At 43.8% G+C, this 18379-nt stretch overlaps 1 protein-coding gene across 1 annotated transcript in view; it reads left to right on the top strand.

The window, feature by feature from the left end:
- Nucleotides 1–15835: 15835 nt before the first annotated feature.
- LOC131888286 (innexin shaking-B-like) overlaps nt 15836–18379 on the top strand; it is a 42860-nt gene continuing 40316 nt past the window's right edge. The window contains exon 1 of the mRNA XM_059237105.1: nt 15836–17774. Coding sequence (XP_059093088.1) covers nt 17385–17774 — 390 coding nt within the window. The 5' untranslated portion in view covers nt 15836–17384. The remainder of the gene's footprint in view (nt 17775–18379) is intronic.

Genomic DNA, 18379 nt, shown 5'->3' with positions numbered 1-18379 from the left:
ACCGTTTTCTGATAGTCATTCTTCGTAACATTTTTGTGAACTTGATTGTCAGTCTTGATTTTTTGGAAATTTCTAAACCGACATTTCATTCTTACATCATGAAACCACCTTTCCACTTTCTTGGATTCACCAAGAGGTCTGAGGAGTGGCGGAGCTGAAAATGTTCCCTTGCGCGTTATGTGAGGGAGGCTTTTGCATAACCCAAAATTATGTTACTAGCTAAAAAGACAAAATACTCTGGTACCAAAAAAGCGCAACATACCCTTAAAAAACGCTCCAAGCTGGCCAGAAGGATAGCATCTGCTTACATTCTCGTACTTATTACTAACCTAAAAAGGAAACTGGCAACCGTTGAAAATTGTAATGAAGTGTCTACCGAGACTGAAGTTCTCTCTCTATAAAGAAAGGAAAGTAGTCCAAAAGGTAAAAACAAATGCGAAATTATTTTGCACGTTTGCAAACTCTAAGAGAAAAACTAAACCCACCGTCGGACCCTTCAAATACAGAGACAGATTTGTTCACGAACCAAAGCTTTTAGTTGATATGGTGGGTGATCAATTTTTTAAAGTGTTCACCAATATGAAACGGCAAAACAAATCAACTGGCAATAACTCTAATGGTTTGAGCAATTTTGACGTAACGACTTTTGATACATCAACAGTAAATAAAGACTTGAAAAGGGCTAACTCGCCAGGTCCAAATGGAGTGATCTCGTAATTCTTAATGAAATGCTTTAGGGACCTGGCTCTAGTTTTTACAGTATGGCAATTAATTATGGGACTCTGTTTTTTTGGCTTTAAAAAATAAATGCTTAGAGATATCGGGCTGAGTTTTATTCCAGAAATAGACAAGACCAAGGCCTAAAATGTTGTTTATACATTTTCAATGTGGCCACCTTTGTTGGCGATTACGCGACGAAGTCGAGTTTTGACTTGCGTGCAGCTTTGGATCACCATGTCCTCGGGGATGGAGGCCCATGAGCGCTCAAGGGCAAGCTTCAGAGCCCCGACGCTTCTATGAGTCTTGGAACAAGCTCTGTCCTCAAGGATGGATCACATGGCGAAGTCCACCGGGGTGAGGTCAGGGATAGAGGGGGGCCACATAGCTTTGTCCCAGAAGGTTGGGAAAACTTCTGTACAAAACTCCTGGACCATTCTGGCAGTGTGGGCAGGCGCTCCATCTTGTTGGAAGACAAATGGGGCATCGCCATAGGTCTTCTGGAGCCAGGGGACCACATCAGACTCCAACATGTCACGGTACTTGTGCTGGTTGATCTTGACACCGAGAGGAATGAACACCAAAGGCAACTTCTTCCCGTCCGACATTACCCCGGCCCACACCATGACATAGGCGGGCTTCTGGCGGCGAAAAATGTCTCTCTCTGCCAAAGGGATATCGCGGAAGCTCTTGCCGATCACCCTGCTGGTCTGGGAATTGTGGATGGGCTGGACCGTGAAAATCTTTTCGTCTGTCCAGCCGTGGTCCAGCACACTGGGCCAAGGTCATCCAGTTTGATTTTACGAAGCAAAACTCGGCTCCTCTTCAGTCTCTTGATTCTTGTAGCATCACTGATGAGGTGGAGCTTGGACTTCCGGTACACCTTGAGGCCTATGTCATGCTTGACGATCCGCTGGACAGTGGTGTGGCTGACACCAGCCTGCCTTGCAATCTTTCTCATACTTTGGCTGTTCTTCTTGTGGATCCTATCATTGACCTTTCTGATGAGCTGTGGAGTACGCTTTGTCGTAGGTCGGCTTGGATTTTGCTGATTTCATTGTTGCTATGGTTTGCTTTGTAAAGCTTAACGATTGCAACTCGAAGCTCAGTAGCAGCCTTCATGTTTAAAATTTCGACTAGGAGTGTTTATGCAAAGTTGTTTAGCATTGTTGACAGAGGGCGTTAGCAAATTTTGAGGGCAAGAAATTGAACCAATTAAGAGAAAATTAGGTTTAGTTTTGAGTCCCATACTTAATTGCCATACTATACAAAGATAATTTCCTTCGTCTTTTAAATTGGTTCACGTCGCACCTTCAGGGTTTAAACGGTAAATCTAGACTAAAGCACTTCATCAAAATCAACATAAAGGACCGTCTTTACGTGATTCTATTTTCTTTCCGTGGTTAGCGGGAGTTTCGAAGTCCATTTCAAATAGAACATAAACAAAATCGGATAGCCATGGAGGACATCCGAAGGAAGGCCATGGTTAAATTGTCATGCGCGGGTATTGGCCCGACGGCTCCAGCTATAAAGAATATCAAGGGGTACGGAAAGTCCACAAAGTACAGCGTGTACATCGCTTGGAGGGACTCAGGCAAGGATGGTCGCAAAGCTCATGGCTCTCGCAGCGACAAGATTTGCACTCTCATCTTCTTAGAAGGCTTGAAAAGGTCGATTAAGAACATTCCAGAGACTCCCAACTCTCCAGATTGAAATCCATGTGACTACTTTTTGCTGGGAAACTTGAAGATACAGATTTGTAAAACTAGCCTAACACCGTCATGAACATTAAGAGGTCTATCATAAAGGAATTGGCTACTTTAGATTCCCTTGGAGGTCACCAACTCCTACAGAAAGTTCCTCACTCATCTCGAGGTCATCCTGTTAGCAAATAGCTGTCAAATTGAATGAGAAAGTTGTCTCGGTATTACATCTGCCTTTTCGCGAAATATTGAATCGTTACATCTTATCGTACCCATCAATCTTGATGAAGCTCTGGAGTCCAGATTTACCGATTAGACCCTATATTTTCAAAGAGAGAGGCAAATCCAACTCAGCCAATTATCGACCCTTATCACCTTGGTCCAATATTGCCAAGGTACTTGAAAATGATCATGAAGGCTAAAATGAGGCTGCTTTTTAAAGCTGGTACCTCAGTGTTTGGGACTTGGACGTTGAACGTTATAAAAAAACAAAGGACAAAGTGGTGAGCTAATATCCATTTTGGGCAACGCCCAAGCCTTAAGTCGGAGGTACAAGCATTGAAAAAACTTGACTCTAGTCCACTATTCCTTGGGCAACTCATGTTTTAACTTTTTTTACCGAGGGTTCCATACCATGTATCGGCGGAAAATCGATACGAGTTTTCCTTCAGAAATTGTTGAAAAAAAAAACTATTCTTAGAAATAAATATCTTTTTGATTCTGCATCTGCTACATTGCACCTCAAGATGGAAAATATCCGATAAGAAGTGAAAAGAATGTCGTTTAGTAGCTGGAGGGAAGGACAGAGTGGAGGCAGCCATACACATCTAACCTCATTGGAAATTTCTAAGACATGACGAGTAGAGCCCAATACTTTTTGATGGTTTTACATAAGAGCAGATAACGCTGAAACTTGCCTGCTCTTCTCTCCGACTCTTGGAACTAGTAATCCCCGGCCCCGTAATCCCGTCTTAAAGCACGCAACCTCTCCTTCTTTTTCATTCAAACCTCTGAAAAAGTTTTTGGGCAGAAATATTGTTTTTAAAGTTAGGAACATACGAAAACAGTTGTGAAAAATACGAAAAAGTTGTAAATATGCAAAAAATGTAAAAGTGCAAGCAAGTTCTTACCTTGGCAAGGCAGTTGTTTAATTCCTTTGTTGTGTTTTTAATGCTCCATATTAGGTCCTCGCCTTTTATCATCTTCATTGCTCCACTTCAGATGCTCAGTAGTAAAGTCAGTAATTCTTAGAATACTGATGATTAGAGACTGCCATAATATGCGCAAAACAATTTCATTTTTTAACCACAAAATATGCATACAAGCTGGTCAAATTCTGCACTGAAATATGGATATAAACCCAAAAGGTGGGTTTGAAAATCGAAAAAAAACGTTAAAAATCGAAACATCAAACGAATTGTTAATAAATGCAAAATTAGCAGCGGTTGGAAAAACCATTTGGAGACCAACAAGATAAGCAAATAGATTGAATTTGGAACGACAACCTTTCTATCTATTAGGTATTTATTTCACCAAACCCAAAGTCCATTTAATCTGGACTACAGTAACGCCGCTGACTAACATGTCAGATGGGAAACTTTATTCAGATGCAATATTTGCCTTATTCAGACAACTCTTACAGCTCATTCACGTTCACAAGTTGTTTCCGGTTTTTTATCCTGTTTTGCCTAACTCAATAAGTATTCAAGTACTTGTTGACCACACTTCCCTCAAATGTATTTGCAAAGTAGGTTTCTCTCTCTGAGGGCCCTTAGAGATTTACCCGAGGTTCAAATACAAAAAAACAGTTTGTGCTCGAATGGTCTGATCTCACTTCATTGCTCACTTCATTGCTTCTTTTGTCAAAATTTCGCTCATTTTAGCAATTGCTATACTTGTTGGTTGTGTGGTCCCAAGGTATAAAAGGGACATGCCTGAATGGCGGCGTGTTGAGATGTATGCGTTTAAAACAAGGCATTTTGGAACAGAGCTGCAGCTGGAAAGAGGCGTGTTGTGATAGGCTTATGTCCGGATAAGGCTAGATAGATGCGGGCCTTGACGGAGGTTTGTTAAAGGCTAGTAATGGGCAAACCCAAATTTGCTTTAGCGAAAAACTCAAAATATGCATAAAAATATTCATGAAAACACGAAATATGCAATATATGCGAATAAACCTATTTTGTGCAATAAAATGGATAGCGCATATTTTGACCGTGTCTACTGATGATACAAAACTAGTGTATGGTAAGAATGGTCAAGATTCCGGTAGTCTGGTGCTGAGAGCAACCGTAGACTTTGAGATCCGTATAGATTACAGATGCTCTAGTCTAGATATCTATGGAGGAACATGGCTTTGAATGGAATGAAATTACTCGCAATGACCTTTGGGTCGACGCCAAAACTGAAAACGCTAGGAAAACTAATTTTGTCATAAAACCTTCGATGATTTCTAACTATTATTTAATCGCATGCCTCTTGAAAACGAGCCTTATTCTTGAGAGGTGCATGGGTTCGCTCCATCTTTCATCCGGGTTTTTCTCTGAAATCTAAGTTTTGTATTTTCTCATGTAATATCTAAATCTTAAGACCCAATACATACACGCATACGTAAAGAGTGCGAGGTTACAAAAGAAACCCTGAATTCGCACTTTGAACAAATAGAGCTTATGCAATATGGTGAAATTTTAAATAATTCTGCTACTAGTATTGGTGTTTAACTAATGCATTGACTATGTTGAGCCAACAAGTAATTTCCTTTCTTCTTAATAAATGGCCATGTTTTGGAAAGAGATAAAGTATTAGGAGTATTTACAAAAAGTCCTTTTGTCCAGCAACAAAAATGATGAAATGGGTGAAACAGGACAAAAACGGAGAAAGGCAATCTAAAGTCCTTGACTTTTTGAATCAAAATGATGAAAATGTAGACATTCGTAATGATTGAAAAAACGTCGGAAAATTGTAAAAAAGGCATTTGTATGCTAAAGACTGGTAGAGCTGGTAATTATAATGCGCGAAAGAAGGCTTTAGTGAATGAATCGTGACTAAATAAGTTGACTTGGTTATCACCCAACCTAGAATACTTTTGAAACTTGGAAGAACAATCTTTGTTAGCGTGCCTTGGTTAGACAAGTTGTAATAATGGCTTAATTGGCTTAGCTGTTTTATAAAGATAAGACAATCATAGGCTGAGTGGTCAATTGCGATATTTGTGGGTTCAAATTTATTTGTGATGTCCAACGGCTTGAAAAAGATCCAATCAAAATGAAGTTAGAAACAATTTGCATATTTGCTCATTGCATAGTTGCCTTGAGTTTGCCTTTTAATCGTTAATCTAAACAGAGTCTGCGAATGCCCAACAATAAAGACGATTATTCGGCGAAACAACAATCCGTTCCTTGATTTTGATTCCAATCAAGCAAACTGATTGCTTCACATTTTGTGTTGTTTGTCTATCTCGCTGGGCTGATACAGCATATATGTCCCACTTGATTGTCAATTTGATTACGAATCTTCCTCTTCTTTTGTCAAACAAAAGCACTCAAAAAGTACTTTAATCCGAGCAAAACGTCAGAATATTCCTTGTGCAAAATTGATACGCATTCGATTGGCGTCATCAACTTACGGGCCAACAAAACGATTGCTGTAAATTCAGCAACGACCTTCTGCCAATGGTTAAGAATTTTTTTCACATGTTGAAATAACTCTAATGCATTCTAGATAACAGTTTCTTCGCATTTATATGTTTACCAGTCAATTTAGCACTGTCAATTATTAAAGGCAGAATCTCTCTCGAGAGTCATCTTATATGTTTTTGTTATCAACATACATATTTCAAGCGGACCTGTAATGACTTATTTCCCTAAATGTCCTCCATCCTTTGTTCAGGTTTGATTCACATATTTCTTGTCAGTTGTTTTCTCAGAGAACGGAAAATTTATTCCAGCAAGAAAGGCGATAAAAAAATATCTCTCAATATGCAGGAAGAAGCCATGATTCTATTTCATGTCCCAATTCCGCTCTTTGAATGAACAACACAGTCGAATAGGCGAGTTGTCTAACGATGGAACATCAGAGAGGGGGGAAAATTTGTTCTTGAATTAGGTCTGGATTTTATGATCCATTCACCGCCAATAGATGTTCCATACGGTCCATACAACATCAACCAAGAAAGAGAGATCTCGGTTGGAATTGTCTGTGTTCTCGGAAAGAAATCAGTCATAAATGTTCCTCTACCCACGGCCAATCTCCAATATTAGAGACCCAATAAAGATTGGAACCGATTGGCCCTAAAAAGGCAGCCATCGACCTTGGGCTTAAGTATTAGGCTCTGTCATGGACAGACAGATCGGATACGTGTTGTTCCTGGTAAGTGATCCATCCACGCCGACCTCGAGGATGCCCATATGCAAATTCTAATGGGACCAAGGTCAGTATCACGCATGCCCTTGTGCCCACCTTTAGACGTCTGTCGCACGAGCGCTTTTGACTCAGCTCCAATGTGAGAAGATGAGGATGAGGATGTGAGTGGGATTGCTTCACTGAATGGGAAATGAAAGCGACACCAATTAACTACAAATCCGAGCACACGCACAATCAAGTCTTCACTCGGGAACTAGCAAGTTTTAGGGCCAATGAGGTGGTTTTCAGGTTGAAATCTGAGACATAAGTAAGAAAGGAAAGGCCTATTTGACATCAGGGTTTTGTATAGAGTCAAGTGCAGCACAAATCGATTAGCCATAGAACAGTAAATAAACATATACCTATCATCAAGGATAAACTGGACCACTTTTTTGAGCCACAATGCACTCGCATCGCATCGGCAATGGACATTGTGGAAAAGGTGGATTTGAACATAACATGCAAGCCCTACAGAGACAGGCAACTCAGATGTGTTGGTTCTCTTGGCCTAGTAGTATCACTTTCAATCAACCCAGGGATCATATCAGTAGCAAAGATTCACTCTGGTCCCAAAGCTAACGTGAGACAGTCTAGCCGAAGGCGCAAGTCGATATTTTTGATGAATCCATTGCATATACAAGATAGCACATATGATCGAGCAACGTCCCACACGCCTACCCAAGATTAGTCCAGCTAGCACGTATGGATATGAGCTCTCAAATTGAATTTAGGATTATCGTTTTTTTTTTCGTCATAGGATTCGGAGTCCGGTTTACTGACTTATTGGACCCGGAATGTTATTTATTATTTTCGAAATGATCCCGTGACAGTGCTCAGTATCAACCACGAGACGCCTCGCATAAAACCTCATAAACGTCCAAGGTACAATAAAAACAACCTCTTTCTCTAGTGAGCAAACAGAAGGGAATTCAGCGCTGATTATGTGCCAATGAAATGGCACTTTCCAGGAAAAATGCTGATCGGGTGGAGCACTGGGATAAACATTAATCTGAAAACAGGCTGCAAATCGGGGTGCTGAAAATGGAGGTTTATCCATTCGATACATTCAATCACCTCATCGCGCATTGGCAGAACGAACGAATTAACGGAGGGAGGTTATGGAGCACGTGGACAAAGGGGGATGGAAAGAGGGGTAAAAAGACGCAAAGCAAGTTCTCGACCAACAGTTAACACGGCCATAGAACATTGCAATTGTTCCAAACATGATTCTTATATGAAATCGAGTTCCGCTGGGTTTATGACCAGGAAAGTGTCTTATGTATCATATCGTGCAGGATTATGATATAATGTTTGAAATGAAGCCAATTTATTAGTTTATGTATCCCATTTCAGTTATGATTTTTCAAAAAGTCGCCAAAAATTGAAGGAATAACCAAACTGTAATCCATGTTCATCAATTGTGCCTTCTAATAGATAAATACATCCCACATCAGGAAATAAAAGAGGATACAACCGTTGGCCGGGCCAATGGGGGCGGATATCAAGGAGGGTGCCAATCATATGTCTTAGTTGTGCATACATTGTACTCTTGAATAGGAGAGAATGGTACGTCCGTAGTCTCAGTACGTACTGTAGTAGTACGTATATACATACAAGACTGTGTCTACATAGTAGGCTGTCTCAACTACGTAGTCTCAAGATGGTTTGAGCACAAGAGCAGGCATAGTATACGTACGTATATATGCCCCACACCGTTTTTGCCATACTGGCAAACTCAACCCTCGTTTATGTTGGTCCATCAACCCGTGAATACGTAGCAAATATTGCATTTTTTCATAATATCCAGGCAATAAGACATCTTGAAAAACCCTCGTTGATACTTTTTCTTTTGGATTTCAATGATCTGTTATGAGGTGGCGTGAAAGACGTTTTAAAGCATAACGTATTTTCGGATGATTTGTCATGCGAGTGAAAGACACAAATCATATTGGATGGAATGCCAGATCATTTGCGAGCGATCTATCATGGCAAACTTCTTTTTCCATTCATTCACCTAGCCGTCAAAGGGGTTCTCCACCTCAATATGTTCCATTCGCTTCCCTTCATATTCCACAAATCCTTTTTGGAAAGTCTGCCCTGCTTCTTCCCCATTCAAAGGAGCCAATACATCCAAATAAAACTGATCAATTGTCGAGGTATGTTCCGTGCCAAGTTTGTTGAAAATTGAAAGCTCTCTTGGCATGGAAGAATCAATCTCTTCAAAAATTAAAAACATCCATCGGGGAAGATTTTCCTTCAAGACGTCCAATGATTAACCTGAGTGTAAAAAGTGAAGGAGGGGTAAAGATGCTGATCAAAGGAAGTGTGAGCCTACAGTGAGAGTACGTACGGCCAGTGAGAAAAGGCAAGATGGAAAGGTAAGAAGGGAGAGGAGGGGACAGACTGTAAAGGGGTCCAATTCCTTTTTGGGACTTTGGCTCTTGATTTGGCTTTTTATTAGGGAACGTCATCAATGGACCAGGTTTTGCGAGGGATACCTAAACACGTTCCAGACACTGTTTTCCATTAGACACGATTGTGGTGCGGAGTAGCATCATTGAAAAGTTCCAACACATGGCTTCTTTCTTTCCTTGACTGTTTTGGGACCAATTCGACCATCTTCCTTGAAGTTGTGAATCCGCTGGGTTAAAAGCTAACTTCCCCTCGATTGTGTTTAGATCTGACAAGATCTTGTCTTACCATCATCCAACCATCACCAACAACCAACCAACCCTAGGTTGAGTGTTGGGTGGACTCAAACCCTCCCTGAAAGGACTCCTCACCCAAGAGGATAAGCCATGTCTAAAAGATCCGTAGGGGACGGACGAGACCCACTGAGAGACGGAGGCGAAGATTGGAGGAACCTGATCCACCTTCACAGTGGTCACTTTATCAAGCAGAGAGGAATTAAATAGGAGGCAATGTTTCATGAATGACGTCTTGACCCAGTTTGGATCGAGGGAAGGCACTGCTGGAATCTTGAACGCAAAGTGTTTTGAGAAACATCCCACATCCCCCCTCTCCTTCCCTCCCTTCCTTCTTGTCCTCGGGGCTACAATGGTCCAGAAAGCTCCCGGAGACCAGCTTTATTATAGAGAAGAATGAGTCCCAACAACCAAGGGGATGAGTCCAACGGGAATCGGTCTGGAATCACTCTCTCTCTCTCGTTCTTGTCTGTGTATTGCGTACGTACAACTAACTGGACTGACCGGCACAGGATTTGGTATTTTCTCGGAAAAAAAACATTCTTCTTCAGATTCGGTCCTGAATTGTTTAGCGATTTATAACCAGTGGGTCCATTTCCCCCCCCTTGTGTCCCGCATTACTTCGGCTTGAGTGATATTCATGCTGAGGGAAGGTGCTAGACGCTGCCCAGATAGGATTTTACTAGTTTACCAAGAAAACGAGGGGTGAAGAGGGTTGCCGGGGTTCCACTGGACATTCCTCTTGAATCAGGGTTCTTCCTCCCGTCTCAGTTTTTATTTCAAGCGCTTGAGTTGGATGAACAGTTATAAGCTCTGCCTTAAATCAGGGCTGTTATTTTAGCCAGTCTCAGAAAGTAGAAAGCGCAAGTCTTAAGTACACAGGAGGTTAACTGCAATGTCGTTCCATTTTACTTGGGGGGGTGTCTGTTCCCCTTTATCCGTCTCCTTGGCTGTCAGAAAAGGGTTCATGCAAATTTGAGAAATAAAAATGCACACATACCAAGAACCTATAGGCACGTCAAGATGGTTGGCTCTCTTACCGACTAAAACTCCAGGGTCGCTATTTGATCCCTGTTCAAGTCTCAGAGCAACGCTCCAAAGTTCATCTGCAGGGTTGACAGACTCCCTGAACGAGTTTGCTTTGAATTAAGGAGGGAGGGGTCTGAGTTTGACGAGGGGTCTCTTGGGCAGGATAAAGCCATGTCTCTTGAACAATGCAACCCCTACCGGTCAATGGCGTATAAAGTTCTTTGTCCCCAGTCATTGTTGACTTACAATTTAACCCTGGCAGAAAATGTTGAGACCACGAGACCTCAAAACGAATCTTGTAACCTCTTTGTAGAATATGGGACAGGACTGGAAGTTGAATACTATTAAGGGTACTTCTGCATGTCATTAACACGAATTAGTAATCATAGACCTACATACTCCAAGGAGAGAGCGGCAACTGTGCTGTGCGATTTCCAAAAGATTTGTTCCATCGTTCCTGATCTGAATGCGATCGTGGAAATGATGGAAGTGAGTGAATGTGAGGTTTAAACAAATAACCAGGCTACAACCATTGGTAGCGGTGGTGCTTTGGTGGGTTTATGAGCCTCGTCGTCCCTGGCAGCCAAAAAATGGAAGCCGCTCGCTTTCCCTCTCTGTATAACAATGGAATGTTCCATGGGGCATTGATTCAGTTCTGTTAGCTGCCTGTATCCGCCCCTCTACCAAATGCGAAACCTCACCACCACCACCACCACCAATACTACTTCTACTACCACCATCACCACACTCTACGACCTTGTGTCTTGAGATCCCTAGGGAGCATTTGACATTGGAAAATTTGTGCTTCTCCCCAAAGCACCAATATTTACTCAAGAGACCTGGCCTTTGTACTGAAAGGAGAAATTGTGGCTTGGGATCGAAGACCAGAAGGAGTGTGCCACATCTTGGACAAAAAAACAGTGCGAAATTGAGCCACAAATGCCTTTTCAATCGAGTCATCTTTCAATTGGATAAAACCTCGTGCTGGTGACCTGAAATTTTGATTCAAAATCCCACTTCCAATGGATGAGGAATATGGATCAAGACAAGGGCCCAATACCAATACTTTGGGATTAGTTACTGCAGGAAGATCTTTCTTTACCCATGGGGATATATATCCTAGGCCCATTTGTGAGTGCGTGTGCGCGTGAGTGAGTGTGTGTCCGTGTGCAGGGATATCGAAAACCTCGGTTGGTCAAATATAGGGAAGCTCAGATCGGATTCGGGGATAACATTAACTACAGCCTCTAGGGGGTTTGATCTCGCATTCTATCTTTGGAACACCAGGAATGGTTCTCAAGGGTAATAATGTCGTAAGCCTAATTTAATAATGACGAAGAGAAGAAAATAGAGCAGAGGCAGAGAATTCGTTATTGCGAATCGGTCCCACATTCATTGGAACCAACCTGGGGTTTTGACATTTGGAACGGTTCCTAGGCATTCCAGTTTCATGTGGACCATTAGCCTTCACGGAGTGAGCCAACTGTCAATGGAAAGCACAGTCTAGACTGAATCCTCCTGCTCCTACATAAACTTGAAATGACAGTGCCCCCCTCGATTCTCTCACTCCACTAACACACCCTCATAAAGGCCCGGGGAACGAACGAACGAACGAACAAGGACACACAACATAGAAGACTCTGTGTGGGAAAATCCCAAAAGCTGCGAACTTTTTCCAAGAAAGAAGGAATACGAGACTGCTTGCATGGAAACTTGCGCCGGGTCTAAGGAAGAATAAAAAAAAAACTATTTAATGAATATACAAGTTTTTGCCACATCACTGATACCAAAGGTCAAGTCCAAACGTGCTCCATTGGCCTTGACAAACCAATGCTTTTTTACTTTCTAATTGTTAGTGAAATATCCATCTTTCACCAATGAATTCAACTAAGACCTATCGTACAAAGTCTCAACCTGTGGTTTAAGCCTAGAATTGACGTATCTAAATATGCAAATATCATCAAGGATGTTTGGTGGCCTTTCTTTATTTCTTTTTGTCGTCGTCGTCATCATCATCAGTCGTGGTTCCATCTCCTTCAAGAAGCGCAGACAAGCCATTCAAGTACCCAACTCGAAAAGAAATGCCGACATGCCCTCTTAATGGGCGCCAAGACGAGTCAAGCTTGTGTAGTTCTTCATTTCTGTCCGAAGGCCTGTCACCCACCGGAGCTCTATAACCCAGCCAAGCTGAACAAATTGTATCACATCAACATTGAAGTACTCGTAGGCCTATGATCACATTTCTACCTTGGCACCTTTTGGGTCTCTAACGATATCGTTCATGCTCGGTTCATAAACAGACATTACGGTAGAGATATGAGTGGAACTTGGCCATTCCAAGACTACTCTCCGGTTGGATTAATGCACATAAGAAAAGAGGTCCAAATCGAGGGGCAGTACTTACTTCGAACAAGGTCCTTTTATAGATCTCAGAAATGAAGCAAGGTACTGCACTGCTATGATGAACGAACATGTTTCTTCTTTCCAAAGAGGGGCACAACGTCGAGAAAAACAAGCCCAGGAAAACATTGACTGCACCGATCCAAAGAGGGTTTGCTTAGATATCTCCAGCGCGCGTACTATCAACACCACATCTCAGTCTTACTTTCCTTGTTCCCTGTTCATTCCTTGGTTCCTTTCCGCCTTCGTTCCATCCATTCATCTATCCATACGACAGGGAATAAGATGCTACAGTATGTAGTACGAGAAGAATACTCTGCAACTAACTCGTATAAATTGAGCCCAAAAGAATGGGCGGTAAAAGTAAGTTCAAGTAAGTAAAGGGCCCTCCCTGGCTGTGCCCACATTCGAAGAAAACCTCGAGCATAGCTGAAGAAAAAAAACTTACTCTTTAATGACCCTCAAGGTTCCGTCATCATTTTTGTTCCTCTCTCGTTCTCAAAGAGGCTCCAAAAGACTCCCAAAATCTGTGAATGGAATTGATATAAGTAAGGCACTCCGGAATTAAGAGGCCCTTAGCATATGCTGGTTAGCCTCAGTGCACCAAGAAGCTTGTTACCGAGCTAGAATGACGAAGGGGACGAGGTCCTAGGTAATGAAATCCTCTTTCCTCGGGTCTAATGGTCCATTTATGGAATACCTTGATTCATGTTACATGCATGTATGGCAACCCTGGTGAGAAAATGAGGCACAAGACCAAAGACGAAGACCGAAAGAAAGGAGAAGCAAGAGGACGAGGAGCAAGAAGAACAAGAACACGATGAAGCAGGAGAAGAAGAGGGCCTAATACTCTCTCTCTCCCAGGAACGAGTTCGCCCTAGTGAAAGAGGCGCATTTAACGCTCTCTATCCATGGTTTATACATTTGTCCGACCACAGGCAATACCTCAAACTCAACGAGTATGCCCATCCACGTAGGTACGTAGTTCCACGGGCAACGTTCCTACAGTACCTACGTACGAGCATTGCATTCTTGTCAGAATGCTTTTATGTGAGAGAGAAAGAGAGAGAGTGGGTCCACGTATGGACGTAAACGTACGTATGTACGGGGATCTGGAGGTTCTCTCTTCGGGCGGAGCTCGTTCGTTGGCTTGAGGTCCCAATGCCACCAGCCCACTTGACAACATCAGCCATGTCGTCGTCGTCATCGTCTCTAGGTAGCCGAGCTTGAGTGCCTGTTCCAATCCGATAGACCTGGATGGAAATGAGGCCCTACACGGTCCCTCAATGGGACAGCAGGATCGAGTGTATGCTATTGCTTCTTTTATCGTACTACCTACCCCTCATGAGAGTAAGCAAGGAAAGGGAGAAAGAGAGTGAGAGAGAGTGGGAGAGAGTTTGGAAGTACGACTACTTTTACTTCTTAGGGAGAGAGAGAAAGAGAGAGACGGAACGGCCTCCTTACTTCCCCACCATATTGATGTTACCCTCTTCAAGTCTCAGAACTGTGATCGTCGTCGTCCACGTTCCATCCATATCCTCAATGAGGGAGGCAGCACCACCCGAACTAGCTCAGGAGGATACCGTTCTTCAAGGAACCTCTGATTCCACATGGCCTTAAGGCTCGTCGGGATGTGCTTGCTCTTCCATGCCTGCTTCCTTTTTTCGTTCTGTACATACACATACACACACATGTACTCCAGTGGTACAACGATACTACGCATTGAGAAGGCCCTCTGCTTGTTTTTCTCTCGCTTCTTTCTACCCGCAAGGAAGGCTGGATACTACGTAGAGGACCGTCTTGTAATTCCAGTCTTTTAGGTCTTTTCGTTATAGCGACGAACGAAGGCTGGTGCTCGACGGCGATCGACGACGATCGCCCTCTATTGGTGTCCTAGCGGTCATATCAAGTCCCTTTCACGGCAAGCCTCCGTTGGTGCTCGTCTGTTTAGGTATGGTGTGTGTACAATATACGTATACGTATTCGGGAGACTGATCCGCCACAGGGAACACACGCTCACTTTTTATTCCACTCTCTCGCTGAGCACACTGGAACTTAGCCATAAAGGCCAACAAGCATGGAGAAAGAGAAAGGCCTTGTTAAAAGGCCAGAGTCGAGCAGCTTGTGCTGACAAGGCTCTTGGCACAGCGCTTGTCCTAAGCGGTTGGTCCCCTTTGCCCCAACCAAAGCTAAAGGCGTCCCTTCACATATCCACATGTATGTACGTACTACCCTTGATGTCGACGGTGGATGGATCGGTGGATGGGTGAAGGAACGGCGGTAAACGTACGTGGTGGTCGAAAAGGCGCTCGCACAGGGGCTAACACTAAGGCTAAGGCATGGTTGAGAGACGGCACTCGCAAGGACTCTTGTGAAGGCTGTTTGATGTGTTCGGCATCATCTGGTTCCTGCCGCTGACAACGAGGGAGAGAAGGGTGCTTCTTGTGATCAAAGGCCGCTGTATGGGCGAGCGAAGAGGCCGACGCCAACCAACTAGCTGGACCCTACTTTTTCAACCGGAGCGAGAGAGGGCGAGAAGGAGGCGGGAGAGCGAAAGAGAGAGTGAGGGAGGAAGAGGAGGGAACGAAGCCATTCTTGGAGGGCCTTCCTTGGAACGTCTTCCTTCTCTGTCCCTGACTCAATTGGGTTGTGGCTGGTTCCAAATTTCGTGAGAGGGCGAGTGTGTGCCCCATGTCCTCACGCTCTTTCGCTATCTATCGAGCAAGACGATACTTTTCTTCTAGTTCTGGGCCATATTCTATACACTTGGAGGAGGAGGTAGTGGTGGTGGCGGTAGCGATGGTGGTGTTGGAGCTGCTGCTACTGACGTGAGCTAGTTGCCGTGTCCGTGGTTGGCGCCTCGCATTCGTTCCCTTTAGTCTGCCTCCAAACCTCCCTCCCACAGGAGGAAAGTAAAACTCCTGATCTTCTCAGCCAGGCTTTGAAACATGTTCACTTTGGAACATAACAAACCCACGGAGCATTGAAGGTGTGACGAAGTGCGTCAAGAGTTTGTCCAATCAATAGGGAACACCTATGGTTGAACCCATTCAAATCGTGCGTGTGTGTGTGCGGGTTGTCGTTATCGTCGCTTACTGATAAAATTTGTGATGTGTCGTTTAAAGTGAGAAGAAGCCAACCTGTCATGGGAAGAAGCCAAGCATTGTTTTGGGATCAAGGAACACTGAGTTTGGATCGAAGCGCTCAGATTGGTGAGGTGGCACCAATTGTGCCCGAGAATTGGCCTGCATTGGCTGCGGCCACTTGCAATCAGATCCCTGTTACCTGTTATTGTATGTTGTCATCACCTCAACATTATCGCATAGGAACAGGAACTCTGAAATACCATTCAGAGAGGTCATGCCCGGATCCCACTGAGGGATCAAGTGAATTGTTGTTAGAGCGTCATCTACTCTCTGACATTCACTGGATGAGCTTGCATCAATGACCCGACGTGTCCTTGACAAGATGTCGGAGGGCTGATGCCTCATCATCATCATCGTGGATGAATCGTTCTCTTCAATTAGGCCTTATTATGACTCTAGAAAATTCATGTCTCCAGAGAACAGCCTCAGTGCCGACCGAGGAATGTCCAAAGTCAGCGGAGCCCGAGAATGAGTGGAAAACGAGGCCAATGAGGATGTTGATAACGACGAATTGTGCAGTCTCAATCACCGCGATGGAGAGGTTAGAGTAGATCTACTAGTCCTAGCCCTCTCCAGCCTTCCAAGTCTCGCCCAGAAGTGTTCCCAACCAAAAGAGTGCTTGTTCATTTGCTTGGAACATCACTGCCTCTGTCCTGGGCTTCTTATTAATGGGAAAGGAAGATGGATCTGTGATTCAACTTCCAGCATCGATCTTGCTCTCCCTCTAGCTCTTCCCATCATCCTCCACTTGCTCGTTTTGCCACATGAGAGTCCAGTTTTGACTCCACTGGGCACCTGGCGGTCTCACCTCTAGTCACGTTCAACTTCTCGCACTTCATCAGAGCGAGTGTTACGGAGTTTAACATAAATAATCCTCCTACCCTGTCTGCTCTACTGCTCATCTTGGGACGTTCCCAGGAAGACGATTCGTCACCTCTATCCAGTCAGGTTGAAAGTGGGTGAAATACAAGACTTGATTCCACCACCATTCACTCACTCACCCTCTCACTCACTCACATGCACTTCAGTGATTGACTCGAATGCGGAAAGTGGGATGGGTGTGACGTCGTGAGAGCGCCGTTCCCTAACATCCAGGATCCCACAGCGACCATTGATTCCACTGCCTCCCCAAAATAGTCTTCTCAACTGACAAGCTCCCTCTTATTGCCACTGGTTTGCCTGCCACCCCCCACTCAAATCTTGATCCCTCAACCCTGGTTTGGAACCCTCGTGTTCCTCTCCCTAACCCTCTTGTTCTCACCGCACCCTGTTAGCCCCACGGCTGCATGGTCGGTAGGAACAACCACTCAGGCGACAGTATGTTACATTTATTCTTAGGCCTCAAAAGTTTAGTTAAGGTTAGTCGTTATCACACCGATGGTTCCGTCTTCAGACTCCATTACCGGGTTACGGTAATGGCCCTCCTTGCCTTTACCTTCATAGTGACCACGAGGCAGTACATAGGATCCCCGATTATGTGTGTTCATACCCGAGACATTCCGAAAGATGTTCTCAATACCTACTGTTGGATTCATCCGACCTATACGCTCAGTTCAGCACATTGGAAACGAGTGGGCGTGGACGTGCCACATCCCGGGGTGGACAAGACCCGTGACGAAAGAGACAAGAAACATGTGAAATACTACCAGTGGGTCGGGTTCTGCCTATTCTTTCAGGTAAGACCAGATTCCTTTGCACTACAGTACATGGTTACGCCATCTCTGTCTCTATTCAGATTAGGGACCCTTGTTTACATGATCAGGTTCTTTGCCTAATGTGGCCATTTGTTTTGCCAAATGTGAGAGGCTCAACCCGGCTAATTGTTCTGGGGCAATTATTTTTCCAAAGGAGTACTTGATTGGTGTCTTCACACTCCTTCGAACGCAAACCACACTATCACAGAAATCAGAGAGGAAAGAAATGCCACAAATTATGCCAAGAAACAATTGTTTCATAAATAGAAGATGGATTATTATCTATCACTTGTTTATCAAAAGCTGCAGTGTTACTTGCCCGTTTCCTGGGATGATTACTGTTTGATTTGAGAAAAAGCCTGCTATAGGACATGTTCATACATATCTTAACCTAGTTTGATTTGGGTATAACACCATGTCCATTCTTGGCTGTGACAGCATTTTCAAGGGGGATATGTTTAAGAGACCCTTCAAAGCCGAGGAGTAATGCAGAAAGGCATGTTCGTTGTCAGGTACATACTTGTAGAGACAGTCACCCAGGCGACATGTTGACACATTTGAGGACGACAAGCAAATTGACCAAATTC

This window comes from Tigriopus californicus, chromosome 10, assembly GCF_007210705.1.
Source record: "Tigriopus californicus strain San Diego chromosome 10, Tcal_SD_v2.1, whole genome shotgun sequence".
Classification (NCBI taxonomy): domain Eukaryota; kingdom Metazoa; phylum Arthropoda; class Copepoda; order Harpacticoida; family Harpacticidae; genus Tigriopus; species Tigriopus californicus.
Note: the sequence above shows the minus strand (reverse complement) of the source record. Positions and strands in the feature narration are given on the sequence as shown.